Source organism: Poecilia formosa, unplaced genomic scaffold (assembly GCF_000485575.1).
Source record: "Poecilia formosa unplaced genomic scaffold, Poecilia_formosa-5.1.2 Scaffold222, whole genome shotgun sequence".
Lineage (NCBI taxonomy): Eukaryota > Metazoa > Chordata > Actinopteri > Cyprinodontiformes > Poeciliidae > Poecilia > Poecilia formosa.
In genome coordinates this window covers 395,079-422,749 of record NW_006800161.1, presented here as the reverse complement: position 1 = coordinate 422,749, position 27,671 = coordinate 395,079, and the positions used below count along the sequence as shown (strand labels likewise).

The window sequence follows — 27,671 nt, the reverse complement described above, 5'->3', positions numbered from 1 at the left end:
ATCATATTATTGGTGATAAAACTATCACAAATAATGTGATTAGGTCATCCTAATATATTTTTATTTAATGATATATGTAAAAATATTTTATATAAATAATTTGAGCATTACGTGTAGCTGCACTAAACTCTTGTAAGAGATAAAACTGTCATTCTTGGTTCTGCACACCAAACCCAAAAGCCACCGGAGGATTTCAGTTCTTTTTATTAAGTTATGATGCTGTGGCAGAACTCGAACTTTCTTGTGTAAAAAATAACAAAACAGCCTCAAGACATATTTCAACAACTTACTACTCTATAAATTCATTTTTGTAACCTCCCCCTGCAATTGTTTTTTTCTTTTTGTAATTATTACTTTTTAAATTTGTGATCTTAAATTCAATAAGGTTTGGATTATGTTCATGAGTTTTTTTACAGACTTTGCTGGAATTCCTTGGAGACATGTTTTAGTAAACCATACAGGAGACATTCTGCTGCTTTGATTTCGAAGATGCTTTATGTAAAACAAAATGAAGGTATGATAATCTTGTCCTTTCATCTACACTTCTTCTGGTCTGCACTTTTGTGTTCTTGCCATTGATTAAAATTTAAATATTGTCCTGTACTTGTTTTGACTTGTGTAAGGAAAAGTTAAAACCGACCAATAAATAAATAAATAAATAATAAATAAATACCTAGTTCTGATTGAGGTCTCAGCCTGTTAAGTCAGTTCTTCCTTCCCACCGACCCCACATGCCTCCTCAGGACGCTTCCACACACAGATCACTTTCCACCTGCTTTAATTATACATTTCTGTATATAAAGTGGGTGTTTGTCTTACATAAGTGCCTTGAGATGACAATTGTTGGAAACTGGTGCTAATATAAGCAACAACCTAAATAACCAAGAGGACTGAAATAACGCATCTTAATCTAAATAAATTAATTAAGAGACATAAATAAACTTCATGGATTGTAACAAATAATCAGCTCTCCAACAGTTCAATAATGGATAATCTCTCTTTTAGTTTCCCCTTCACTTATTCCAGACCTGAATGTTTCTTTAGGGATTACTGAAGTTTGAACAGCTCGTCTCCACAGGCACAGCGGTGCGGCGTTCACTTCTGGATGTTAAGAGCTATTTTTAAAAACAGAACAATCAGTGCCGTGTTCATGCAAAGAAATCCTTTTCATGCATTTTTGCATATAAACTTGCATAAATAGTTTCCACATTCCATGATGCAACCCCAGGTCTTACAGTTGACGTGTCAAAGCTTTGACTGGCATAACTGCTCAAAAATGTTATTTTTTTACCTCTACGAGTCCTCGGTGAGAGCAGAGTTTGTGCTTCCTGTGGCGGGGGAGTGGGAGGTGGAGTTCAGTTGTGCCGTTATTGCTTCGGTCAGCAAGTCGTCAAACCCGCTGCTGACTTGTGAAAACCGATACGGTGTGTTGCATAAAGCGCAAACTGAATGTAAACAAAGTAGTTCGGGTCAACGCATTAAAAAAACCCAAAAAAAACCCCAACACAGTCTGCTTGAACTGAAATGTGCACGCCGCTGCATCCCCGAAAGTGCATTTACGGTCAAATAAATAATTCAAGAGGTAAAAAAAAAAATGTTTTCATCAATCCGATCAAAACAAACTTGTGTAACGACTTTACATGCTCTGATGTCTGCCCTGCTTCTGCAGACGCTCTGCGCTTTTTCTAGAGAGAGAAGTCATGAGGACCACTTCAGCAGCTTCTCGTTCAGCGTGACGACGGTGGGTGCGAAGTGGCTCTCTGTGATGAAGTCCCCGGCGATGATGTTGAGGGAGCCCGCTCTGGGGCCGGGCGTCTGCTCCCTGACCCAGCCGAGCAGCGCCGGGTACGTGGACATCACCAGGTCCTTCAGGGACTCGGTGGGGTGGGTGCAGATGTACTTCAGGTCCTCCGTCAGGTTGATCCCGGTGACAAAGAAACCGCCTGGAAAAGAAAAAACAAAACAAAACATGCATCAAGTGCTTGTTGTGCGGGCAACCTGAATGGTTTCCACGGGAGATTAAAGGATTCAAAAGCTCAAAAACGTAAATTTTACATAATTCTACTCCTTTAATGTTTTCAAATAGTTTAAGCTAAATCCTTCAGCTGACATTGTTCGCATTGAGTTTCTGCAGAAAATGCCATCTTTTCAGCGTTTTGCACACGTTTTCACTCTTGCAGGCTTAACAATAGGCAGGTTACCTGGTCTACCGTGTTGCTTTCTGGCCTCAAACTCCTCGATGAGCGCCTCGGCTTTGCACTTGTTGGCCCACCAGTAGGGAATGTGAGGCCACAGGTCAGCGTGGGAGCTGGAAATGCTGTGTTCGTAGGACACAATCACCTGGTAGCCCAAAGCCCACAGATTTCGAAGAGTTAGCACCTCCTGAAACCGAGAAGTTCTCATCAAGTTCCTGTGAAGGAATGATGCTTTGGATTTTGTAGACAAGTAATCAAAAGACAAAACAATGAAAGAGTATTGAGCTTTCAGGGGGAGGGGGACAACAAAAGCATGAAAAAAGTTAACTGTACCGTTTTAGGGCAGAGTTTGGAGGCGAATGTGTTGCGAATGTTGGTGAGCAGCCGGATGTGGAGCTCCTGGTTCAGACCGAGGAAGTGGCTGAAGGACAGAAGCACCACCTCTTTTGGATGAGCGTCCAGCCATTCCTTTATCTCCGAGAGGACGGTCTGTCAACGAGAAGACATCGTTTAAAGGGGCAACGCTTTTCTGTGAAAGCTTGGTACCGGTAGCATCATGCTGTGGGGATGCTTTCTTAGCAGAGACAGGGGGAGACGGAGTTCAAGGTCAACAATTGAAAACTGGAGAGAGAGTTTGTTTTTCCCAATAGATTTTAGTACAGTAAGGTCACAATGTAGTGATATTATTGTCATATATTTGTACTGTTAAAGGGACAGTACAAGAAAAACTGTTGTAAATTTTTAACTCAAAACTTAGCATTTTGCCAAAAAGATGGTTTGGCAACAAAAGGGAGCTGATGGCAAAGAAAAATGTCCAGCCAATTTGCATTTATCCATGATACAGGGGGGGGGAAAAAGCCGACTAGCTAGCTAGCAAGGGTTTTAGCATCTAGTTAGCAGTATCCTCAAACGTTAGCATGACAGTAAAGTCCGGCAAGAAAATAAAAAAAAATTGTTCAAATATATTGAATATTCCTGCCACATGATTATTGTACTGAAGGCCGAGTTACATTTTTTAAATGAATTTAAAACATTGTTGTTTTATTAATTTTAGATGCGTGAATTAAAGACTTTTTAAGGACGAGTGGACACTCTGTTAAAAAGTCACTGCTTGGGATTTCTTCGTCCTGCGGTACATTCACGTATTGAGACCTGTAAATGAGAAAACGTGTCTAAAGTTGTGCTTTATACTGTGGACTGATTTCCAACATTGAAAATATGGGCAAAAATATGCAGACCCTAGATTCCTCGACGCTTTCCGTTTCAACTCCCGCCTCTCGGCTATTTGCTGCATGTCTTCTCTCTCTCTGTCCTTCTCCCTGTCCAGTCTCTAATGAATACAGGTCACTAGAGCCACAAAACTCTGAAAAATATTAGTAAAATAAAAGAGGTAAAACGGAAAAACCTTCAGGTAAAAACCGCAACGATGTGAAACAGAAACGTAAACCCTGCAGACTCCCTCTCCGGAACATTCAGCTGTTGGGTATCGATAAATCCAGCCTGCGGGCGGAGGAGCTTGTAAAACCAGGCTGACGTCGCGCTAAGAGGCTCTTCACTTCCCTTATCTTTGGGTTTTTAGGGCAAACTCAGCAAGCCTCGGCTCGCTGGAGGTGGTTTACAACCCGAGGGGCGGTGCGCCTCTTGAGGTTACCTCGACGGTGAGCGTGGTGTAAACGCCGTGGTAGAAGTACAGGTCCGTGGAGTGGTCGTTGGGTCTGTGTGCGATTCTCAGGTCGCAGTATCTAACCCCGCAGTCCAGCTGCTGCTTTATGGTGAACTCCTAAAAACACACACAGGATTTCTCAGTGCTAGAGCTGTTACTCATCTCTAGCTGGGTGCGCTACATCCCAGCTTTATTACCTGCGTTATCGCCCACTTGTACACAAAAGGGCGAATGAGGGGCTTCATGTATTTGTCCAGCTTCTGGAGCATGTCCGGCTGCATGGGGTCCACGGGAGACCGGTCGTTCATGTCCAGGCAGTACGTTACGGCGTTGTGGCTGCCTGAGTGGGAAAACGGAGAAATGCTGTGGGCGATTGGTTCGTGAGCAGAGGCCTGCAAGAACTAATCTTAACCTTTGGACTTTGCCATATTTAAATTGCATCACAGGCGCGAGATTTTTTACAAATAAAATTCTGAAAAGTGCAGCGTGCTTATATGGATTTAGTCAGTACTTTGCGCATCGGCAGACTGAAATTCCCGCTCGTTGCTGCACACTAGCTTGAGCTACTGAGTGACAAAGCAATCCATATCCACATATTTGTGCCACAGAAAAATTGGCATGTCTGAGAGCGTTGTAATGGTAAAATAATTACAGCGAAAAAAACATCTTTAAAAACTAGCTCTTGGAAATCCAAAAATATCAACATAATTATATGCTAAGATGTATAGATTGTAAGATTGTTTAATGTGTTTCTTATTGCGCGGTTTTATTTTTCTGGTTTTTATCTCTGTATTCAATATGTACTTTAGCATCAATCTGCCAGTGGGGCTAGATATGGAAATTTGCCACCTTACTAGTGCTCTCTCATGTGTTTCCATTTTCATTAATACTTATTGTCCTATTTACAAATAAATAAATAAACACAAACTCAAATAATATATATAGAACATGCTTTCTTCTGTTCTTCTGTCTCAGATGTTTGGCTTGTCTGACTAAGCACTTAGATGATGGAGTCAAGCCAATGTCCTTAAAGGGGCAGTATTATGTTCAACTGACTTTTTGGGCTTTACATCATGTTATAAAGTTTTTCCCTCATCAAAGACACACCTAGAGTGTTGCCTTGACTCTTTCATGGAAGTTTAAGAAATCTTTTAATCTCCATGGCAACCATTCAGCTGTGGAAAACACCTGGGTGGACCCAGCTCCTCCTGCAGGCAATTAGTAAACATGGTGGAAATGTTCATCTGCTGAGCTCATTATAGGAGCTTCTTCGCTAGTAAAAGTGGTTGTTAAAAGATTAATAGAGGAGCCACGTTGTGATGACTTCCTTTCTGAAGGCAGAGTTTCAGAAAGAGCAGGTGCTTCTTAAAGAGCCAGAGGCACCAATTTCAAGGTGCTAATTTTAAGTCATATTTATCACACATAGCTTCTTTTTTTTAAGTTAACATAGTTGATTGATTGTGATATACAATGGCCTTCTGTGCCTGCTAAACACATAATACTGCCCCTTTAACACAGTGTTATCAGCACTGCAGAGGAAGAGGGGGCTTCCTGCTTATGAGCCTACCCGGAATGGCCAGGTGGTACAGCGGGGTGTCCCACAGGGCGCATGGCAGGTGAGACATCCAGCTCTCCATGGGCAGCTCCCTCAGGCTCAGCTCGCTGCATCCGGACATGCTGAGCGGCGCCGCTCACTCTCCCTTAGAAAACCACACGCTTAGAAACATGCATGACAAACAGGAGCACCGTGCAAGGAAACTTATCTCCTCATTTCCTTTATAGGAGCTAGGGTCAGGATTAGACTTTAATGAGGCGGAAACTTGTGCAGCGCGTGCTCCGGTAACGGGAGCTCTGCTCGTCTCGCGCACTTACTTGTTCAAACCGCAGCTGCTGACTCCCGACCGGCGGAACCGGCCGAACCACGGGACAGGCTGACTACAGCAGCACCAGCAGCGAGGTACCAAGACGAGCCGCCCATCCCGCAGAGCCCGGAAACAGAGCTGCTTTCTGCGCGGCCATCATTTCACAGCAGCACGTCCGAGAAGGAAAAAAAAATCTACCGCTTCTGTTTTTTCCATCAGCTCACTTTTTTGCATTGAGTGCGCATTTTTTTTAATTTATTTTAGATTTTCATCATCGATTATCGATGGTTTAGCATGACTTCCTCCTCCTCCTCAGGTGCACGGGGCGGACAGCGCTGTTGTCCCGCCGGGAGTTGCAGCAGGATGATGCAGCCGGGTGACAGATCAGCAGATACGGAGAGGCAGTTCTCTTAAAGGAGCCCTCAGATTTAAATGGCCTGCGTCTCTGCAGCGGTGTCCCCCCCACACACACAAACACACACACACTACAGGAACTGCTTTCCTCCTCAAGACGGCGGAGGTGGAGAGCGCCAGGTGAAAGCAGGTAATGGGGTGTGGCTCTCAGGTACACCATGTTCCAAACTCAGAGGTCAGAGTGATGGCGACAAAATAAGTTTTAAGAAGGTACTTTGAAAAGGATGGAGTGAATGGTTAGAATTTTTACATAAAAAAACCACATTGCTATAAAAGTTATATGATGCATTTGGGATTTTTCCCCCTTTCCTTCTTTCTTTTTTACCAGACTTGGAAAGATGCTGGACCTTTTGACCAGAACCAGGTCTGACCATGCAGCCGTCTGCTAACTCCCCCAAGTGACTCTTTGGACCTTCCACAATAACTTTGCCTAAATTCAAATTCAAAAACACTGCATTACTCCCAAAGTGAAATTAAATGTCGCTGTAACTCAAGTGATTCAATATTCCCGTTATTGTTGATGCTAATGGCTGTTAGCTTTAAATGTCTCCTGTAGCCTTCAGTATTACAGCGAATTTGACGCCTCTGACTGAAACACTTTTTTTTTTTATTGATATATTTTTAAACAAAAAATGAATAATAAATGCAGATTTTTAGTAATGTTTCAAGTTACTGGATTAATTTCATTGATTTTTTTGGGGAGAACAGAAGGAAGCTAAAAGTACCTAAAATTAGATCATTTTTCTTGTCATTTTGTTAGAAGCCATGTGTCAATTTTCCAGTCTTAAATTGATAATTAAGTGACTTCTGTAGTACTTTCAGGCAACATTCATGAATGTATGCATAAATATTTCCTCTTTATACACATCAATCAGAACAAACTAACTCAGCTCCAGCTTTGTATTAGAACAGGTTTTTCCCCCCCCCCCCATGTAAAAATTGATGGAAGTGTCTGTTGTATTTGGTTTGCTCAGGTCTCCCTGAGCTTCTTCAGCAGGACATTAAACCCTGAAGCAGCACCAACTCCAACCAGAGAGGGGAGGGAGGCAGCCTGGACCATGAGATAGTAATGAGAACATTGTGACTAAAATCTCTCTGGGTTTTGGTCTTCAAAGTCTTCTGGTTCCGTCTTTGCTCGAGTCAAAAGGTAACCAGTTCATTTTCTCTTGTTCCTACAGCTGATATTCTAATTACATCTTCCAAGGCAGATCAGAAAACCATGAATCTGTGGTTTAAATCTTTAGGTTTGACAACGCTGCCCTCTACTGATCAATTCAGGAAGCTGAAACGGATCGCTGACCGGGAGGAGTATCAGCACGCAGCTTTGTAAAACCCATTTCTGTGCTCCTTTTAAATTGGTATCCACTTGGTTTGTCGATGCTTCTGAGTGGGTTACGTTTTTCAAAGGTGATTTTTTTTGTTTTATAAATTGGTAAAAACTTTTTAGTGAAGAAAATAGCCCAGCATGTTAGAAGCACGTATGCCACGTTTATTACTGAAACATGACGTAGAACAGTAAAGATGGTTGTTTCACAGCTCGTTTTCACATTTCAACTCTGATGGCGAAGGCTGCTCACGAGACCATCTGTCCCCAGGAAACGAGGCGGTCGGTCCGATCGCCGCCTCATAATACTTTTGCTGCCACCACTTTCATTATTGAAGGATACTTCGGATGTTGGTGCGAACTAAAACAAATAAAATAGAATAAAGACGCGTCTCGTCCCATTTTGAGACACACATGTAGTGTTTTACTCACCGGAAAGAAACTATAAACCAGTCGAGTGTGGAGCATTCGTTTTCAGAGAAGGCAGCTGATGTGGAAAACAAAATCATAAAAACAAAAAACCTTACTGGACAAATGTATTAAAAAAAAAAAAAAAAAAAAAAAGGTTGCAGTTGGTTGTAAAAATCTCTCTCAGATGAGTCGATACTGGCCGTTTCAAACTGGATGTGAGGTCCTGAACCCGACACGCTGCGCCCCGTTGTTGCAGCGCCGTCGGCGCCGTGGCTTGGTCCCTGATGAGAGGAGCTGGTAGCGTCCGCCGACGGCGTCACCTCGTCACCGAGTGTCTGGACCCCGCCGAGTGCTTCCCCTTCCGCTGGGCGTTTGGCTGCGGCAGCCCCGCCTGCAGACCGAGCCGACCTTTGGCTTCGGGTTCGGAGTCGCTCAGCTCCAGGTCGGGGCAGTACCCGTCGCTGTCCTGGTGCGGCCGTCTGTTTTTGGCTTTGTGTTCTAGTATGGGTTTGGCCCACTGTTTCTCCTTGGCGGCGCTCTTTCGGGACAGTTTGTCCGAGACCCGCAGGTCCTCCGTCGTCCGTACCAAGTTGATGGTCGCCTCCTTGAAGGATCTGCCGAAACGCTCCATGGCAGACTTGCAGAAGCTACTTTTGTCCAGGTCCTCCTTGGAAACGCCCCGGGTGCCTTGCGTCTGGCGGGAGCCGTCCTTCTGAGCCGCCGCCTTGTCCAAGGCGCCGTTGCACATCACCGCGCATGCTCGGTCCTGGTCCAGTTTACCGTTGCTGTTGGAAGAGTGAGCGTGGTGCACGATGTGCAGGGGCGGGTGTTTGCCGGCGGGCTTGCCGGATGGCGGCCCGCCGGCGGAGGACAACAGGCGACCGTTGGGTCGGTCGTCTTTGCGGGCGTGCAGCTGGGGCTTCCCCTGGCCGAGCCCCTCCGCGGCGTGTTCGTTGACATTTCCGCTGTTGTCCGGGCACAGCGGCCCGTTGCCCAGCTTGGAGCTGCGGTTTCCGTTTCCCGGACCGGAACCTTTGGGCATCTTCAGTTTCAGGGTGATCCTCGGAGGAGGCCGGAACAGCATGTTCTCCACCGGGAGGGAGGCAGGAAGACCTGCAGGGGGTAAAACAGGAAAACATGGTTTAGAATGTGTAAGCAAACGAGGCGGTATGAAACCCGACCCAACAAGTTGGGCCACAGCGTCAGGAAGCAGTGTTTCTGACGGAGCGATGACGGGAGTTCGCTCTGATTGCTAAACGGGGAGCGAAACTCTCAGCAGATACCAAGAAGGCTGAAGGTATTTCAGCAAAACTGGTTGGAAAGTGAGAGAATCCTCACTTTAAGATGTTTATGCCGCCATGAAAAATGATATTTAAGGAAATGTTAGCAAGATTTTAACAACATTTGAACTGAAATAATGCCATACAAGAGGGTTAATAGATTACCCTCCCTCCCCCTCTGTGTTAAAACTGCAATTTTTTCCAGATTCAATTTTCTAAAGTTCTAGGTTTGTTTTAAGATATTTTTAAAAAAGAAACCTCTGTAAATATGTATTATATCAGTAAATATTAGTTATTGGTCATAATGTTAATATCAGCCCAAATTTTTCTACCGATATGTAAAAACAAAAACAAAAAAAAAGAGAAAAGGATGAAAGGTAAATTTATTAATTGTGGTAGAACATAAGGAAGGAAGCAAGTTAGAAACAAAGGAAGGAAAGGATGTTCAGTAAATATGATACCAGAAAAGAACATTTAAGAAATACAAGGAAAAAAAAACCACAGGAGAGAGAACACCCGGAAAAACGAAAGGATGGAAGTACAGACACAATATTTAAACAATAAAAGAATAAAATACGTAAATAATTTTTTTTTTTTCCAAAATCCTCATTTTCTAATCTTATATGGCTCTAAAAAAATACTGAAATTAAATTTCCTTCTTTTCCAGACAGTTTAGGAACCCTGAACATCCTCCTCCAAAGAAGACAGTAATGTAAGATTTAGGTGGCAACCAACTGACTGAAAAAAAACTTAACAAAATGTAAGTTATTGACAATAAATACTCAGAAACCACAGAAATATAGAAATAAGGAAATGCCTCTTGTCCTCACCAGTGGACATCTCCTGGTTGAGCAGCTTGACATGCAGGTTGAACATTTGCTCCTGAGCTTTACTCTGCAGCAGCTTCAGCTTCTCCCGCCGGCTCACCATGTAGCACAGATTCCTCACCTGCAGACAGGAACGAATGGAAGCCGGCATGAAGACCATTAAACAGCAGAAAGTGAACTGCATGTAAAGAGTCGTTACCTAGCTGGAAAACAACATCAAGCATGTTTAATATGCATATATTATGTGTGTGGCTCAAAACGAGCTTCAGACTCCAAAAGAAATGTTGAATAAAAAGCAAGTCAGGTTGTGGTAAAATGTCAACATAAGAGTCTGCTAGACTGATTTATAGAGAAGTGACTAAAACCACTACTGGGCAGGGGGAATTGTTTTGTTTTTTGCTAAAAATACACCAACTCAGCATTATGGACTGCTTCACTGCAGTAAAAATGGAAGTGAAGAAGAAGAAGAAGAAAAAAACAAAAAGGAACCAAAAGCACCCACCCGCTCCAAATCCTGTCGCAAGTGCATGAACATGCGCATGCGCGTGTGGATGCTGTCCTCCTGCGGCTGCAGCACCAGGTTCTCCTCCTCCTCCTTAGGGGGCAGCAGAGGCTTGTTGAAGCTGGACTTCCTCTTCAGCTTCCAGTACTGGTAGATGAAGTCCAGCGGGCGCTCGGAGAGCCCCAGCTCCTGCGCCAGCTGGCCCAGCTGGATCAGCGTGTAGAACTCCTCCTCCAGCTCCTGCAGCCTCTGCGCGCGCTGGCCCACCTTGGCTGCCTCGCTGGGCGCTTTGGAGCGGCCTGGGCTGAGGCCGGTGTCGCCGGGCTTGCTGTGCTTCAGGCAGAATGACTTGAACTTGACTTCGTCGCCCTCGTCCAGGATGGTCTTCATCTCCAGGCTGTGCTCGAAGGCGCAGGTCACGTGGAAGGGGATGGTGCAGTTCTTCACCGAACACTGCGAGCAGAGCCGAAACGTTAGCGTGTCGCTCCGCAGGCGCGACTGTTTTCAGTGCCGATGTCATGCTGAGCAGTGATTAGGGCTGAAATGATTAACTGTAGTTGTTGAAATAATCGTTAATTTAGCAATCGATTAATCGTTAGCTGGCATATGCAGCTCTGGAAACAAAAAGATGAAAAGACAAACTTAAAATGATCAGTTTGTCTGATTTTGCTTTTTATAGGTTTATGTTTGAGTAAAATGAATATTGTGGTTTTATTCTATGAACTACTGACAACATGTCTACGAAATTCCAAGCAAAATTGTTTTATTTATTTGCAGAAAATGAGAAATGGGTAAAATAACAAAAAAGACGCAAAGCTTTCAGACCTCAAGTAATGCAAAGAAAAGGAGTTCATGTTGATTTAGAAATGATACTGATGTTTTAACTCAGGAAGAGTCAGAAATCAATATTTGGTGGAATAAGCAGGAGGTTTTCAATGGGGTTCAGTGCAGTGGGCTCTTCTTTTTTCCAGAGATGTATATAGACTCACAAAAAGACATTTGCTGAAAGAACACACTCAGAGCAGCAAATAAGCCCAAACTGTACAAAATATATACATATTTTGCATTTAAGATAAACAAACAAACAAATAAAAAACTGTAAATATTTCTTTCCGAAACTCGTCAAGTGGCAAAGTTTAAACTTCACCCGGTTCAAATCTTTTCATCTAAAAAAAACTTAAGTCACGTTAAGTATCGATATTCAGTCAAGCAGAAACGGCTGAACTTTTCACATGTTGGATGTCAGAAGTATGTTGGGTTTTTTGCGACATCTCCATCCTTTGCTACAAACGATCAAGCATTCACTAAAAGAATGCTATTGTGTTTTAGGCAATAAAATGTTCATTTTCTTATTCTAAAAAAAAAAAAATTAAATCAAATGTGTCAATTTATCTGATTTAATCGTCAAAGATTCGACAGATTAATAACTAGAATATCGGTAACGCTTTATTTGACGGAGTGTGAATAAGACTGACATAAACATGACATAACATCCGTCATGAACACGAAGGAGTCTTCATGAATGTTGTCTATGCAAATTTGCATTAAAAGTGTCAGCTTAGAATTAGTTGGTAAATAGTGACATTTTTATGCAAAGTTGCATTAAATCTTACATTAAAAGTAAATTAAAACAGTCAAATTTGCCTTAAAAGTAAACTGAGCCACACTCACCTGAATGCATGCGCCCGTCTTCAGTTTGCACAGACTGCAGATGAGCGACCAGCGGCTGGGCGGGATGTGGGACACTTTGGTGATTGGCTCCATTCGCTCCGGACAGGCGATGCTCACCTGGAGCGAGAGCCGCCATTAATCAAACGCTGCTGCAGACAGATGTGCAGCTATCAGGGGGTATTGCTGTAAGGTCTCACACACACCTCGGGTATCCACAGGGCGCAGCTGACGTGAGCCCATTTGGTGCCGGCGCGCGTGGCCTTCATGGCGCCGCCCTTCTTGGGGCACAGCAGGCACTGGGGGTCGATGCTGAGGACGCACGTCCTGCAGAGCCAGTTTCCCACAGGTACTTTGACTATACCATAGCAGGCCTGAGGAGGAGGCAGAGGCTTAGAACGGGATCCAATTACGGGATCATCGTGATGTCATGCACAGCCAGTGGAACACTGGAGCCACGCTAGGGCTGCAATGATTAATCAGGTTAATTGTGATTAATCGATCATTGAAATAATTAACTGATTTAGTAATCTTTTAATCATCAGCTGAGGTATACAGACTCCAAAAAAAAAAAAAAAGGCCTTGTGCTGAAAGAACAGCAAAATTGATTAATCAAATACATTAATTAATTAAATTGTCTATTTTCGGAAAATGTAAATTTGTTTATTTCACCAAATCGTTTCTGGGGTTTCCAGAGAGAAGCGAAGCCACTGAAGGACAACCATCCTGTTTGACAAGCAGGTTGGAAAGTTTTGCTTTAGTCGTTGAATTCGGCTCACAGAAAGAATTATTGAAAAATAAGACAGTTATTTTTTAAAGATATTTTTCTGTCATTTGTAAATTTTTTAAGGACAAAATGCAAAAACAGATTAAAATCGGGAACTGAGCTTCTGTTGGTTATTTTATACAAGACATTTGGATAAGTTTAAAGTTTGGGTGTACGCCTATGTTGAAATTACAATTTCAATTAAAAACTGGGGGAAAAAAAGGAAATCAAATTTGACATGAAAAATGTATAAACGTTCTTTGTCCGTACCTTTGTTCTACCCAACGTTCCTCAAGTGGCATTTTTTGCTTCTGTAAAGAAGAAAAATCTTCTTCTAAGCACCTTTTTATCTGATTATTAATTCAAACATAAATCAACACATTAGCAGGCAGTTTTTTTTAAATGCATTTGCATATTTTGCTGCAAATGATCAAGCATACACAAACAGAATGTGATCTTGTTGCATTTTAGGCGACAACTTTTCTTTTCATGTAAAAAAAAAAAATCTAATTATTTACATCTTTTAATGTATTTCTAATATTGTGTTAAAAAAGGCTTAAACGGTGAAATGAAAAATCTGCAGTAAGTGTCAAATTTTTTATCTGATTAATCAATTATCAGATAGAATAATCGCTTACTAAAACAAAGTTTCTTGCAGACCTAAACAACACAAAACAAGATGTTTTTTTATTTTTTAAAGAGACATTATCCTTTTATTACAGGTGCCTGAATTTCCCCACCTGGTGCACACAGATGTTGCACTTGTCACAGAACACCATGTCGTTCCCTTCTTCGCTGTCCGGGGAGCGGCACACGTCACAAATCACGTCCTCGTCGTACTCGATTCCCAGGCCTTCCACCGTCTCTATGGCGTGCTTCATGTTGTCATGGCACTGCCTCTCCAGGGCCTCCATGACTCGCTCCATCATCAGCTCGTCGATGGGCACCTCCCCTGAACGACGGACAGAAACCACCAACACTGATGAAAGGCACAGCGCAAATCTTTAGAATCAAACCGAATCGAGAATGAACCGATCCGATCCCGAGTATCGGATCGGGGCGCTGGAACTTTTGAGTGACTCCTTTAGAATCTGCACAGTTCTTTACTGATGCAGCAAATATTGATTTCCCATAACAAGGTAAGATTTTCTCTCCCTTTACAATGACATTTACAGCTAAAGAACGCTTGCATCTGTGATGAGAGCAGCTGAAACGCCAGTCATTAAATTTTATGACGTTCAAAGCAGAACAAATTTTTATGAAACAATATTTTGTTTTTGTTCTTGCACAAACTGGAACTGTGCCGACATACAAATTATCAGCCATACCACAGCATGCTAATGTCAGCCTAGCTTTACAGCACATCTACTTCATAATGAAATATTAGCAGCAGCCAGATGCAAATTTATTGAAAACCTTAACTGGACGTGTTGAGTCACAACAAACATAACAGAGTTAACTTGTGCTGGAAAGTCAAAGTTATGCAGCAGAAAACCTGGTTGGCAGAAAATGTCTGCTGCTCTCGATTCAAAGCAAGAGATGAATGCAAAATTAACTTTTACTGCATTTAAAAACTACTGAGGACTCAAAGAATGTTGTTAATTTATTTTCCAATCAGGAAACATCTTAATATAGGTGGCTGATTACCTTTTTTTCTTTTTTTTTTGGGTGAAAATGTCAGGCTTTTCAATTGTTTAACAAACCATCCTAAAAAATAAAGATACAATGGTTCCATGTGAATTTAAAGGAGACATTTTCACAGCGGTCAATATTTATTATGAAGTAAATGAATAAATCTAAAATGCAAGGTGGATGGGCCAACAGATAAGTGGGGCAATGAATGGACAAAAACAACTTTAAAAATAATTTTAAAAAGTGTGGAAATTTATAAGAAATGACTTACCTCAGCAGTCTGGGGACATAAACAAAGAGAGCCGACATTTATAGATTTCCTTACCCATGTGACTCAGCTCACTGTTGAGCGCGTGCAGCCAGTACAGGTCCATGTCGTCCAGGTCGTAGCGGCACATGGCCTCCGCCAGCTCCTTGATGTTGACGTATCCAGGTTCCGTCGCTTCCTGGCCCGAACACTGGATGTACTTCCTCTGGTGGGTGTAGAGCACTTCCTTGGACTTCTCTGTGGCGACTCTGAACAGGAGGGAAGCGAGGAGAACCCTTTCAGTGCCGAGCGGAGGGCTGAGCGCTCAGACGGGACGCGGCGTACCTCACGGACGGCTCGGGGATGGTGTCCGGACTGGCCAGCACCTGGACGCCCTTCTCCCAGTCCTGCTTCCAGCTGTCCGCCAGCAGGTAGTAGTCCTCCGGCGACACGTGGTGGGAATCTGGGATCTTCATGGCACTGATCAGGTCTTTTCTGAACACCTGGAGGACAGAAAGACAAAGTCTAGTGCGAGTCCTGATGTTTTTTGTTTTTTTTTTGTTGTTGTTTTTAAATTAGTTTCTTACTTCAGCTGGTTTTTTCGGGTCTGAGGCCGGGGTTCCAGATTTACTCTCATATTTGTGGGAGGAGCAGAAAGAGGTTGAAGGACCTAAAAGGAAAAAGGGACGAGCGGGTGTCGATTACAGAGAAGAGAAACACAAAGGAAGTCCAGGTTTTTGTGTCAGCGGGTGTCTCGGACAGATGGGACTCACTCTCGTTGTCGGAACTGTCGCTGCTGCTGGACGACCTGAGACGTTTCATCCTGTAACGTCCTGCAGGAGCAACGAGGCGGCTTTTAAAACCATCAGTCAGGACTCCAATTTTAGCAATTAATTACTTTTTTTTTTTTTTCTAAAGATTTTTTTTCTGGGGGGGTGGGAAATTCAGATTTTTTTATTTATTTTTTCACCTGAGCACTTTCCAGAGTGATGAGAAGAAGTACCATCTTGTTTTACAACTTCTTTTTATTTTGAATTTTCATTCAAGTCAGCTCACGGAAGAAAATCTAAAATAAAAGCCAATTTAAAACAAAAAAGATAATTTTGTCATTTGTAATTTTTTAAAAGAAAAGTGAGGGGAAAAATAAAAATCTATTAGAATTGAAAATTGAGCTTCTCTTGGTTACTTTCTGTCTGAAAAAGTGGAATATTGGGTGCACACTATTAGCGAAATTCTGATAACAGAAAAATAAAACATTTATAAATAAAAAAAAGTGATTTATTTTCCGTCATTTGTCTTTGTTTTTAACAAAAAAGTGGAAAAAAAAAATGGCTGAAAAACTGGAAATCAAATTCAGAAAAAAAAACAATCTAAGAATGTATTTTAAAGTCTAGATTTGGTTGACGGAGAGGATGATGGGTACTCACCATAAACGTCAGACTGCAAAGCATGCCAGTGGAGTCTTCTGATAACTAACCTCTTTGTTTCATATCTGCAGGAGGGAAGACACAAGTCAACTTTGTGCTTTACGATAATATGCATACTCCTGCTAAACTTTAAATACAGAAATAAATAAAGTGTAAATGCGTTATTAAGATTTTATGTGACAAACCAACACAAAGTGAAGCATCACTGCGGTACAAGTCAACAGGAGATGCACATAAAACTCTTGTTTTTGTGTGCACGGGGGTTTTGTGTGTCGCCTTTTTAAATATCTCTCTTTTTGAAAAAAGCCAGAAAGAAAACCATGAATCACATCTGTCCACTATATTCTGCGTTGGTCTGCAACATAAAAATATGTCGAGGTTGTCATGGTAACGCATCAAACTTCAAGAGGTGCAAACAGTTCAGGAAGGCACTGTTTTCTTCAGGTGAGGTCCAGAACAAAACGTTTCCAGTGAACGGTTGAAATAAAACAAGTCAGACATCCTTCACTCTGGTTACGCTTCAGCAGAATCAAAGCCAAACAGAAGAAAAAAATATATATATAAAAAATAAAGCCAACAGCGTGTGTGTTTAGACTGGGTGGATGACTCATTACAAGTTCTCAAAAAGCTCACAGGCAAGGAGTAACCTCCTGTACAGTAAGTAAGCCTTTTCAACAGACAGGACATGCCTCACATTCCCCATGAGGACAGGACGGCAGCAGCAGCTGAAGGAGGAGGAAGACACATCAAACTAGTTCCTCTTTCCACCGGGAACGGAGGAAACGTGCCCAGGCTTTCGACTGATTTCATTCACACGTCTTTCCCACAGCGAAGCTCCTCGTTTGCCCTCACGCCCTGGATTTAATGAACTCAAAATTCAATTTTAGTTAGTTACAACTTTGTCTGAGCTAAAAATCTGACTTTTGTGTTCTTTCGCGAGTGCACCGAGATTCGCCAAAGAGCGACGACGAACGCTTAACCTCGGTGAATTTCAGTGAATCGTGAGATAAAAACCCACTCACTGAGAAGGGTAGAAGTGGGGGATTTCTCAGTGACTTCGTCATGCTTGAGTGGAAACTAACAAAACAGTTGTAATGGGTTGAGAAAGGTTTAGAAAGCACATGCAGTAATCTTTTTTTTTTTTGGTTTTTAATGTTACATAAACAATAAAAAAATTTTAAGGATAAGAAGAAGTTTTATTTATGTAGAATTTTTTCAGCAACAACGCAGTTCAGAGTGCTGAAAATGGATGAAATGTATAGTTGAGCGTAAATGTATGGCATGCACATATTTTCATAGACTGTGAATTTATTTTCTTTTTTTTTGTGAAGTTACAACAATAATGTGTCACATCAAAGAGAACAACACAAATTGGTGCATAATTATGAAGTAGAAGTAAAACGTTATCGGACTTCCAAACCGTTTCTGAAAACCAAGAGGTGTCGTTTTCTCCAATATTGTGTTTTTAATAGAAAGGGAATTAGAAGAAAGCTACTGGCTAATAAAGTCCTGTTAGCATTTTGGTACAAACCACACAGGCAGAACGGTAAACAACTGGAAGAAGGTGTTCTCTACTGAACTTCATGGAATACGTTTGAACCGGTAGGCGTCAGCCCTGAAATGACTGTACGCAACAGGTAAACATGGTGGTTCCAGCTCCATGTTTACCTGGACGGACGGTGTTACATATGGGGTGGCCCTGGAAGAAAACAGCTTAAACATTGCCTCTATTCATCCAATGAGATCAAGTTCGAGCTATTATCCAGAGAATAAGGGGCAAATGTTTCAGTTTGTAGACGAACACAGCAGGTAGACGCATAACTCACCAGACTTGCTGCTGTAAATATCTATAAATGGTTCAATACCTTTTGAATTACTGTTCCGCTTCACAATTGTGGGCTACTTTGTGATGTTCCGTAGCATAAAAATCCCAACTAAACCCACTGAAGTAAAGTATTTGCTCAGTAGGCCTGGAAACAAATGCAAGCCACACTTTCCAGATTTTTATTTGGAGTCATAAATGGAAAAATTGTGCATTGCTGGCGTATTCAAGGGGACTGAATACTTTTGGAAGGAACTATGAATGTTGGTGTATGGCATGTCTACATGCTACTCTTTAACTAGAGGCACTTTGGGTTGAGAATACAATGATTAAAGGGGTTTCCTCTGGATTTACTCATTTCTACCGACATAAATGTAACGTGGGGCTGTTGTATTGAGTTAAACGTCAAACTGGGAGATTTATGTTGTGTTTCCATTACTAAAAAGAAGAACTAAACGGAGTTGTTGGCGCCAAACACTCCCTTCCACAGGCCTACACCAGGCTGTCTTGTAGGCTATAAAGTCAAACATGGCGCCACCTTCTTACAAAGATGTCACTTCCTACAGACATTAAGGCAAGTATTTACACAGCTCAAGTTGCTTAAATGCTCTGCGAAGATAATTACAAGTTTCTAAAGAGAGACTCCTCCACAGAGCAGGTAGTATTTGCGAAGCAAAAGCGCAGAAATGGCCTCGGTATAGCGTGAAAGGAGCAGGCCCCGTGGCCTGAATAAACCATCCAGGGTAAATCCTGGCACCCTGAACACACGAGCATATTGTTCACATTCCTCCCATCTTACCTTCCATCCACGGCCTTTCTCCGCTTTGCTCCCTTCAAACACACGGTCACACGGACCGAACATACATACAGTTATGAAAATATGGACTGTGGTCCTAACATTAAATAAAATGTAAGCTTTTTGTACCCCACCACAGTGGGAATCTCCAGGCTGCAGTATGTCCACCACCAACACGGCACAACAGCTCTATTGTACCGCCCGTAGCGACGGGTCCTAAAGCCCGCCGCTTTTCCTCCGCCCTGGGTGCGCTCAATTTTGCACTCTGGCGCTTGCCGCTATGGTCAAACCAAACGCAAACACTTAACCTTATTGGGTGAATAGCCATTACAAGTAAATAATCGCCTAGACAAAAATCATTTAATCTATGGATTTTAATATGAATCTGGCATTTCAAAAGGTCATAGTTACACACATACTTTCTAGAAAAAAAAAATCAATATACAAATACAAATAAATTGACAAATTTCACATGGCATGTTTTTATGGGTGTTCTTAGAAGTGACTGTAAAAACATAAATCAGAAGTGATGATTAAAAAAACAGGAACAGTATGGTAATGATTTATATGCTTTTTTGTTTGTTTTTTATATCACTGGGTAAAGTGAAGTCTGTAAACGAGGTCATCAGTTTATAATGAGACGTATGATTCAGGTCAGTGGAATACATGTGAATTACGGAGGATTTGTTTTTTTCTCTCGACCAAAAACTCCAACTAAACTCATCATCCAGAAGAGACACTAAACCAATTTAGTTAGACTAATAGTAAATAATTAATCAACAATAGTGAATCAACTAGTGTGCTTGCATTTTCAGTCTCTTTAAATTGACCTTTAGAGGCTTTGAACAAAAAAAAAGAAGACAAATTCACAAAGAGGAAGAAGAGCATTTCCCTTTTGACCAGCGTCTATTTTTTCCACATCTGTTATCAGGCTGAGTAACTAGGCAAATTTTACTTTAGACATTCCTTTTTTCAGCCTTTAAAGTTGTGAAGAAGAAACAGAGATTTTCTTTCAGTCATCTTACAAAATAACATTTTACAAAATATATATTCACATATAGTTGATTATTTTGTTTCTATACAAAAAAAAGCCCAGTAATGAATATAAAAAATATATATGTAAAAAAACAACAACAAGTTGCCTACTTTAAAAATCCAGCCTCTCTCCTGTGTTTATGTGTTGGCGAAAACAGATACGGTAACTTAAAATCAACTTTTCACAACCTGGTTTGGGCCTAAGAACTAAGAGTATAAACATGGTCATCACCTATACAGCACATTTTTATATACACATTTTGAACAGAGAAAAATCCAGTATTTAAACCACAAACACACATAATTCTAAGAGAAACCATATGCTCCCTTCATTTGCTCCCACCCTCATTTGCTCTCTTTTATCCTAGAAATCAATAAAAAGTAACATTTTAAATAAAGCACATAAAAAAGACATTTATAGAAACAGCTACATTCACGAAAGATGGATGAAAGCAGAGTTACAAAATACATTCACAGAAACATAAATAATCACAGCACTCTTAGCAACTAACATTTGAGTGGTTTGCAGCCTTTTCTTCCCTCGGCATTAAAAAAACGAAAACAAAAAAAAAATAAAAAAAATAAAAAATGTAATAACTTTTTCATGCAATTGTGAAAACTGACTCATTCGATCCAAGGCAACATCAAACGGTGCGGAGAATTTTCCGTTCCCGCCTTTCACCCCGTAAAAAGGAATCTCAATCAGCGCAGGCAGCTTGTTTGGACGGCCGACTTATTTACAAACCCATCTGCATGTCGGCAAAGTTGAAGAAGCTGTCGACGTCTCGGGTTGACGTATTTTTATTGTCTGAAACAAAAATCTGAAGAAAAAAGAAGAACATAAGTGAGGCTACGTGTGTGAGCGCTTAAAGAAGAAAAACGCTCCAAAAGTGAACAAAAAAAAACAAAAAAAAAAAAGTAAAAATGCCTACCTTAGTGCCACTAAAAACCTCGCTGGCGATGGTCTTGCATCCTTCCACTGCTCCATCACCGTTCAGCTCCAGGGCAGTGACCGGGCCTTGAGTGGAGAGACAGAAAAATTCAGAGTCAGGGCAACCACACCCCTGATCCCAGTGTGGGGACTCGGACCGATCCCAACCCCTTTAACATTCCGCTCACGTTTTTCAAACAGAAACAGCAAAGGGCTTCCCCATGGAAGCAGAGGTTTTCATATTGAGGGTTCTGGGGGACTTATGCAACATTTACCACGTCCACACACACAAAGCAAATGTATTCAAAGGAGATCATGACAGAAAAAAAAAAAAAAAACGTGTCAAACTTGAGGCCTGTGGGCCAAATCTGGCCCACAATAACATTTTTATGTGGTCCTCAAGACTCCAGAGTGTTTCATAAATAGAACTTATAGATGACGGTTGTGTGCTTAAATATTAATTCAGTAAAATCAAATAAGTTTTATTTGCATAGTGCCAAACTCTAATGTAGAAAGATGTTAAAATATTATTTAATTTCAGTACTCATCGAATGCAGACATTATGACGGCATTAGGACTGTTGTAGATGAGAAAAAGGGGATAAATTTCTGCCCCCCAAAAAAACTGTCTAACTTTTAGATTAATCTAAAAAAATTTCTAAATAAATAAATAAATAATCTGGTAATCTCAAAATTTCTGAGATTTCCTTACAAATTTTCAACGCATCTTAAAAATCTTCATGTATTTTTCTAAAAAACTTACTGACATTCTGACAAAATGGTAGTTTATTGGCTTCCATCTACCATGGCCCTAACACACCACTGTAAAACACAGCTATAATACCCAACAGATTGTCAATAGATAGTTTTATTAATACGTTTAAGGACAGCTGTCCCTTTAGGGACACTCATAATCTTGCCGTGGCCTGAAATTAAAATTAAAATGAGTTTGACACCCCTGACCTACAGTGTCTTGCAAAAGTATTCATCCCTGCATTTTCTACTGTAACCTGATTTAACTGGCTCTGATGTGACAAACACCACAAAGTACACATTAGTGTAAAAGAAACAAAAACGTGTTTATATTTTGGTACTTTCACTCCAATTCCAGCTCCCAGTATTTTTAATACACTACAGTGCTAAAGGTTTTACCTTCACACACACACACACACACGCATGCGCGCGCAAGCGAGCACACAGTCGTGTTTTCATCACTTGTGGGGACTTTACATTGACTTCCATTAATTTCTACAGCCTAACCCTTACCCTACACCTTACCCTAACCTACCCATCACATTCCTAACCACTAACCCAAAAGTAACAATTTCCCTCCAGGGGACCAAGAAAAAGTCCCCACAAGGAGCAATGGTCCCCATAACCCCACATTGTAGAAAGAAATGGGTTCCCATAAGGATATAAAAACCACACACACACACACGTGCACACACACACAAAATGTTGAAGGGTAATTGTAGTCTTAACATGATATCAGCTCACTATTTGCAGCTATTGGAGCTTCAACTCTTCCAGGAAGGCTTTCCATGAGTGTGTTAATTGGTTGTTTTTTTTTTTTAATCAAGGTCCCGGAAGCCCATTTGTGAGATCGGACACTGATGTTGGACAAGAAGGCCTGGCTCACAGTCTTTTGCAGGCCCCAACAGGTTTTCTTCCAGGATTGCCCTGCATTTAGCTTCATTCAGAGCATGATGCTGCCACCACCCAGTCTCTTCAGATGGATGTTATATTTAAGTGGAAAAGTCTCTCATCTATTCTCCACACACAATGTTTTGCATATAGGACAGGAAGTTTAGTTTTTGTTTCGTTTGACCAGTGGACAATCTTCCATTTAACTGTGGAACTGAAGGCGTTCCGTTCACATGACTGACGGTGAACGGGACTTCTGCATAGGTTTAGCTTACTAAAAATGATTAGGATGTATTCTTCTCATTTTCAGATGATGGGTATGAAACCAAAAAGAGATATTGATGTTGCTGCTTTGAAAGTAACAAAATGGGGAAAACCTCAAGGGGCATGACAACTTTTGCAGGGTTACTGTATTTTTATTCTTCCTCAGTCCATAATCACATGAGAAAATTAAATAAAGTTACGCTTCTGTTTATATTTGAAGGCGTCGGAACAACACAGGACAGGAATTCAAAGAATTTCAGACATGCCTTGGTGTGTTTCACATGGATCTGCTGTATAATGCAGGGCACGCGGAAGCGCACACATATGAGAACCTTTCTAAGATTACACCAGGCTTTACAAATGCACTAAATAGCTGCTAGAATTATGAAACAACTTCCTCAAATGACTGGGAGATATTAAGCTGAATTACAGTTCAGTTGAGGAATTAGATGAAGTAAAATGAACATACCTTTGTTGATCCACTCCACAAGGTCATCTGCGCTGTTCTGAAACACACGCCTTGCATCCTCAGGCTTCATAGAGACCTCCTTAGTCTGGACCAGCACAAATCCTTTAGAAGTGGCCTGTGCAAGAAGAGAAGAGAAGTGAGTCCACGGCAGCTAAAAGTGAGTCATGAAGCCTTTAAAGGATTCCTCATTAAAAGATGTGCCTTGCTGGAAGAAGTTTCATCCTTCCTCGCATGAGAATCCGGTCTCATGCTTGTGCGGTGATGAACTTTCTTTTAAAGTGACACCAAACATCTCTGGAATGTTTACACAGACAGACAGCCACCGTAGCCTGGTGGCTGGCATTTGTAAAAAAAAAAAACTCCCACGGAGACAGAAATGTAAACCAAAGAAAGCTACAAAACAAAAAGGTGCAATAACCTGTGGATTGAAAATCTCAATCTGGATACATTCTCAACTAATATCCAAACATTACTCCACAGTTTTTTTCACAATTAATTCGACTAATCGAATTCATGATGATTAATCGAATATGGAAATAATCGACAACTAATTTAGTAATCAATTAATCGAACATACAGACTCAAAAAAAGACAGCTTTCTGAAAAAACAACACAGTCAGAGCAGGAATTAATCCAAAATGGTACAAAAACACATAAACATTTTGTACTTAAAATGAAAAACCTTCTTTGTCTGGAAATATGTTTATCCAAAATTCCTCACCTGGTTCAAAGTCTGTAAAAAATAAAAACTCCTTTTAAGGACATTTTCTCTATCCATTTACTAATCCAAAAAATAAACAGATTATTATACATCCTTGGCTACAAATGATCAAACACACACTAGGCATTTTAGGCAATAACATTTTTACTTTTTTTTAATCTTTTAATGTATTTTTAACATTGTGTAGAAAAGGCTCAAGCAGTTAAATGAAAAAGCTGCAGAATTTGCCAATCTGTTTTATCATATTAATTGTCAGAATAATAGACAGAATCAAGCATTTCTGGATGTCTCAATCAGGACCATTTAAACATGCAGGTCCTTCTGTTTTGTGCTTTTCTAGGCTGTGTTAGCAATAGGAACAATGACTAATTCATTAAAAAAAGAAGCATCTGACGTAAGCTCTGACATTAGCACCACCCTTTCACCCTTTACCCACAAAGACTTCCTCTTTCTACACACCTTCCAAAACGACAGGGTTCGAACAAAAAGCGCCTCTTCTCCCACCAACACTCACCTCATCGATCAGTTTGCGGGCATTTGCAGTGGTGTAGTCCCCGGCAAAGAAAACGAAGAGGCAGGACTCCTCGCTGTCTTTCCGCCTGCCTCCCTTTGTTAAAGGCACAATGCTCCGGTCGGCCTCGGTGGAGATCCGGACGGACTTGAAATCGGACTCCGGGTCGGGCGCTGGCACGAAGTCCGCCACTTTTGCGTCTTCCGGCAGCAGGCTCCAGTTATTCTCCCCCGACACGGGCGTGAAGTCGTGGATGTTGCTCCAGTTGTTGTTGAATATGCTCAGCCCGGCGTCCTTGAAGTGGAAGGCCAGCTCCGGGTAGTAGTACTGGAAGCAGCCGAACTTCATTCCCGTGGAGGACTCGATGATGGGCTGGGTGGCGCAGCACAGGAACACGTCCATCTTTTTACAGTCCCTCGCGCGAAACTGCTGGCAGGCCACCACGCACTTGATGTCTTTGCAGTCCCTGAAGAACACGCTGCCCTTCACGGGCCCGAAGACGATGCGGCAGTTGACGCAGTCGTCGATGCTGATGGTCGCCGAGTGGTCCAAGACAAAGATGTTGCAGTTCACGCAGTCTTGGATGACAAACGGCTTGCCGTTCAGCGTCCCAGGCAGCCGGCCCACGGTGATGTCTTTGAGTCCAGTCAGAGTGTAATCCTTGGGGTCAGCCTGTGCAGAAACACATATCTTTGGAATAAAACATTTAAATACACGCCAAACGTGGAGAAGCAGCATTCAGCTTCTATGCACCATAAATCCCACGTGTTTAGAGTGTTCCTTGGTTCACTGGAACATTGACCAACCCTACAATACCCCACTCAGCTCCTATTGACTAGCCAGCAGTAATTAGCAAACCCTGGTGGAACTGCACTTCTGCTGAGGTCATTATATGAGCTACTTCTCAGTGCAACACTGGTAAAAACATTGTAACATTATAAAAGAGTTAATGGAGGAGTCAAAATTCTTAAGCCATTTTTAATATATAAAATCTATTTTTATAACAGCTGGAGTTAACAGTTATTTGATTGTGCTATAAAATGGCATCACGTGCCAAAAAAAATGAATAATGTTGCCCCTTTAAGTAACCTGCATCACAACTTTGATTATAATCACAGTTACATTTGGAGTACATTTTATTCTTTGCAACAAAAAATAAAAAGTATTTCAGTATCCTGTTCATGTGGTTCCACCTAATTACTTGAAAGGTGTCTCAGTGTGCTCTTTTAGGCCTAAATCATAATGCAGTCGGTGGTGTGACCCTTTTATTACACTTTCAACAAGCAGCGAGTCTAAAGGGAAGTTCATCTACTGCCAAGCCGGCAACATAAGGCTGAGGTCTGTTGTGTAGTACTGTAATCCCATAATGAGATAAGGCTGGCGACATGGGAGCATTTAGAGAGGTGGGCGACATCTTGAACATTAAAAAAAAATAGTGACAAATTTAGAAAATCGGTGTGTATTTTCTGCCGTTTTTAATCGGACGACCTGGATGTTCATTTGTTTTATGCTTTTTTTGTCACAATAATTTTAGTTCAGAGTAACAGTTTGCAGTGCATTTGTTAATCATTTGTGCTCTTCAAAATTTTTACATCAACCCAAAAGTCAAACTTTTCCCCCCCGTCTATAGTAAATGGGTAGCTAGCTGCACCATTAACAAACAATAACTACCTGGAAGTTGACGCAACACACCAGACAAGCAACAGCGGAACGTCAAGATGATTTATATATACCTACCTACTTTTACAATGCGTTTGTTCAGTGCTACCAAGATGCTATTCTACTTGGATTTGTACCGTCCAGTCGCCTCACCTTTTCCCTCTTGTCCCAGCTGTACTGCTTCGGAGCCTCGTCGGTGTTGTTGCCAAGGGGAACCGAGTTACCTGCAGTATCAGCACTCGTCGTTGTCGGCGTGAGGTTCTCCTTCTCCGCCGACTTTCTTTTGGATTTCTTCGAGAAGAAGCATCCCATGTTGCCTTTTCAGCAGCGACCAGATATCACGGTCCCGTCAGCCTGGAAGAGAAACCCACGACAAAATGTGAGGCGCGACAGTACCTACGTGAGCTTCAGTTGACAGGGTTTTTTTCCCCCCCCCCCTTTTTTTTAGCTTCCTGTTTCGCAGCTTCGTTTTCCAACCTGGTGGTACTTGTAACAGCCAATGACTGAGCCAAACAGCGTGACGTATGTACGTAGGCGTGGTGAACAGCCGTGAAACATTCACGTATTAGAACTACAAACACGATTTCCGAAAGACCAACATATCTAAACTTTCATTTGAAACGTCGTGTGTAAGATGGGAATATACTCCTAATGCGTATTAAAAGCAATCCATAATTGTATCCCCAAACACTGCATATTTTATTGACAAAGACGATGCAGTTTATCAGATTATGAAACAAACGTTTTCTTTTACTCTATTTCTTTTATTTTGCTTTTGGAAAATGCAGTTTTAAACCGTATGCTACTTTTTGTTTTTGAATAAATCAGTTGCAGGGAGTAGAAAATTAAACAAATTGAAGCAAACCACGACACCTGTTTTTTAAGATGTTATTTTAACTGACTACCCTCAACGCGTCACCAGTTCCACACCCGGCAACTCCCCTTCGAGTGATTCCTTTGCTTATAATACATTGAACCGTAACAGAAAGATCAGATGACTAAAAATCTCTCAGTTTAGCTCTGATGTGCTGATAGTCGAAATTATGTATTCGCTAATAGTTGTTTGGCGTTTTTATACAATGCTGACCTGGTTCTTATGAGGATGTTCTGAAACTGGATTTAAATATACACATGTACAACAAACCCCAAACACCACGTAACCGTCTGACAACCACATGTCAGATTAGCGTCCTACTTTAACTGCTAGGCCATTCTAATAATAGGTAATCCCTATCACAACTATCTTCATCCTGTCTTTTCAGTACTTTCTCTCTTTCCCCTATAGCCACATCGACATATGCAAAATTGAAACACAAAATAGGCACCATAGCAATATTCTTCAGCAGACCAGAGAGATCTGTTAGTGAAAGGCTGAGATTTTCTACTAGGATCAGCCTGAAATAAAAAAATAAATAATAAAAAAACAGTGCCAGCTTGACCCTGCAGCACCTTTGCCCTCTGACTTCTGTTAATGAGGCCAAAGGACATGACCAGATGCTCTATCGAGCTCTGGATTGCGGCCGTCTGCAGGAGCGCCTCCAGCCAATAAATGTATTCTATATATAATGTAAACAGCTCTATCAGAGATGCAATAAGTTTATA

The 27,671-nt window shown here is 41.5% G+C and overlaps 3 protein-coding genes across 7 annotated transcripts; all 3 read right to left on the bottom strand.

The window, feature by feature from the left end:
* Window positions 1-189: 189 nt before the first annotated feature.
* On the bottom strand, window positions 190-23,172 carry plcxd1.1 (phosphatidylinositol-specific phospholipase C, X domain containing 1, tandem duplicate 1). 3 transcript variants are annotated; one of them, XM_007568438.2, is made up of 8 exons: window positions 22,225-23,172; window positions 5,731-6,205; window positions 5,426-5,558; window positions 4,056-4,198; window positions 3,847-3,975; window positions 2,529-2,684; window positions 2,202-2,382; window positions 190-1,943 (listed from the first exon to the last, which is right to left on the bottom strand). In XM_007568438.2, the coding sequence occupies exons 3-8, from the start codon at window positions 5,532-5,534 to the stop codon at window positions 1,699-1,701; spliced, it is 963 nt and encodes a 320-aa protein (XP_007568500.1). In that variant the 5' UTR covers window positions 5,535-5,558; window positions 5,731-6,205; window positions 22,225-23,172; the 3' UTR covers window positions 190-1,698. The 3 variants fall into 3 exon arrangements, with proteins under 3 accessions (XP_007568500.1, XP_016535326.1, XP_016535325.1); XM_016679840.1 differs by lacking the exon at window positions 22,225-23,172 and having other exon boundaries at window positions 339-1,943; window positions 5,426-5,554; window positions 5,731-6,185; XM_016679839.1 differs by lacking the exon at window positions 22,225-23,172 and having other exon boundaries at window positions 339-1,943; window positions 5,426-5,574; window positions 5,731-6,182.
* Window positions 7,603-19,052, bottom strand: jade3 (jade family PHD finger 3). 3 transcript variants are annotated; one of them, XR_477461.2, is made up of 12 exons: window positions 16,219-18,832; window positions 15,565-15,624; window positions 15,379-15,461; window positions 15,137-15,294; window positions 14,870-15,060; window positions 13,653-13,864; window positions 12,353-12,520; window positions 12,150-12,266; window positions 10,479-10,931; window positions 9,980-10,097; window positions 7,891-8,982; window positions 7,603-7,819 (listed from the first exon to the last, which is right to left on the bottom strand). XR_477461.2 is itself a non-coding variant. In XM_007568437.1 (12 exons), the coding sequence occupies exons 3-12, from the start codon at window positions 15,611-15,613 to the stop codon at window positions 8,186-8,188; spliced, it is 2,346 nt and encodes a 781-aa protein (XP_007568499.1). In that variant the 5' UTR covers window positions 15,614-15,624; window positions 16,219-16,283; window positions 18,840-19,052; the 3' UTR covers window positions 7,603-8,185. The 3 variants fall into 3 exon arrangements, 2 of the variants coding, with proteins under 2 accessions (XP_007568499.1, XP_007568498.1); XM_007568437.1 differs by adding an exon at window positions 18,840-19,052 and having other exon boundaries at window positions 7,603-8,982; window positions 16,219-16,283; XM_007568436.2 differs by having other exon boundaries at window positions 7,603-8,982.
* Window positions 19,951-26,536, bottom strand: rp2 (RP2 activator of ARL3 GTPase). Its single transcript, XM_007568434.2, has 5 exons — window positions 26,223-26,536; window positions 24,414-25,082; window positions 23,179-23,293; window positions 20,804-20,889; window positions 19,951-20,692 (listed from the first exon to the last, which is right to left on the bottom strand). The coding sequence occupies exons 1-5, from the start codon at window positions 26,379-26,381 to the stop codon at window positions 20,609-20,611; spliced, it is 1,113 nt and encodes a 370-aa protein (XP_007568496.1). The 5' UTR covers window positions 26,382-26,536; the 3' UTR covers window positions 19,951-20,608.
* Between the last annotated feature and the right edge of the window lie 1,135 nt (window positions 26,537-27,671).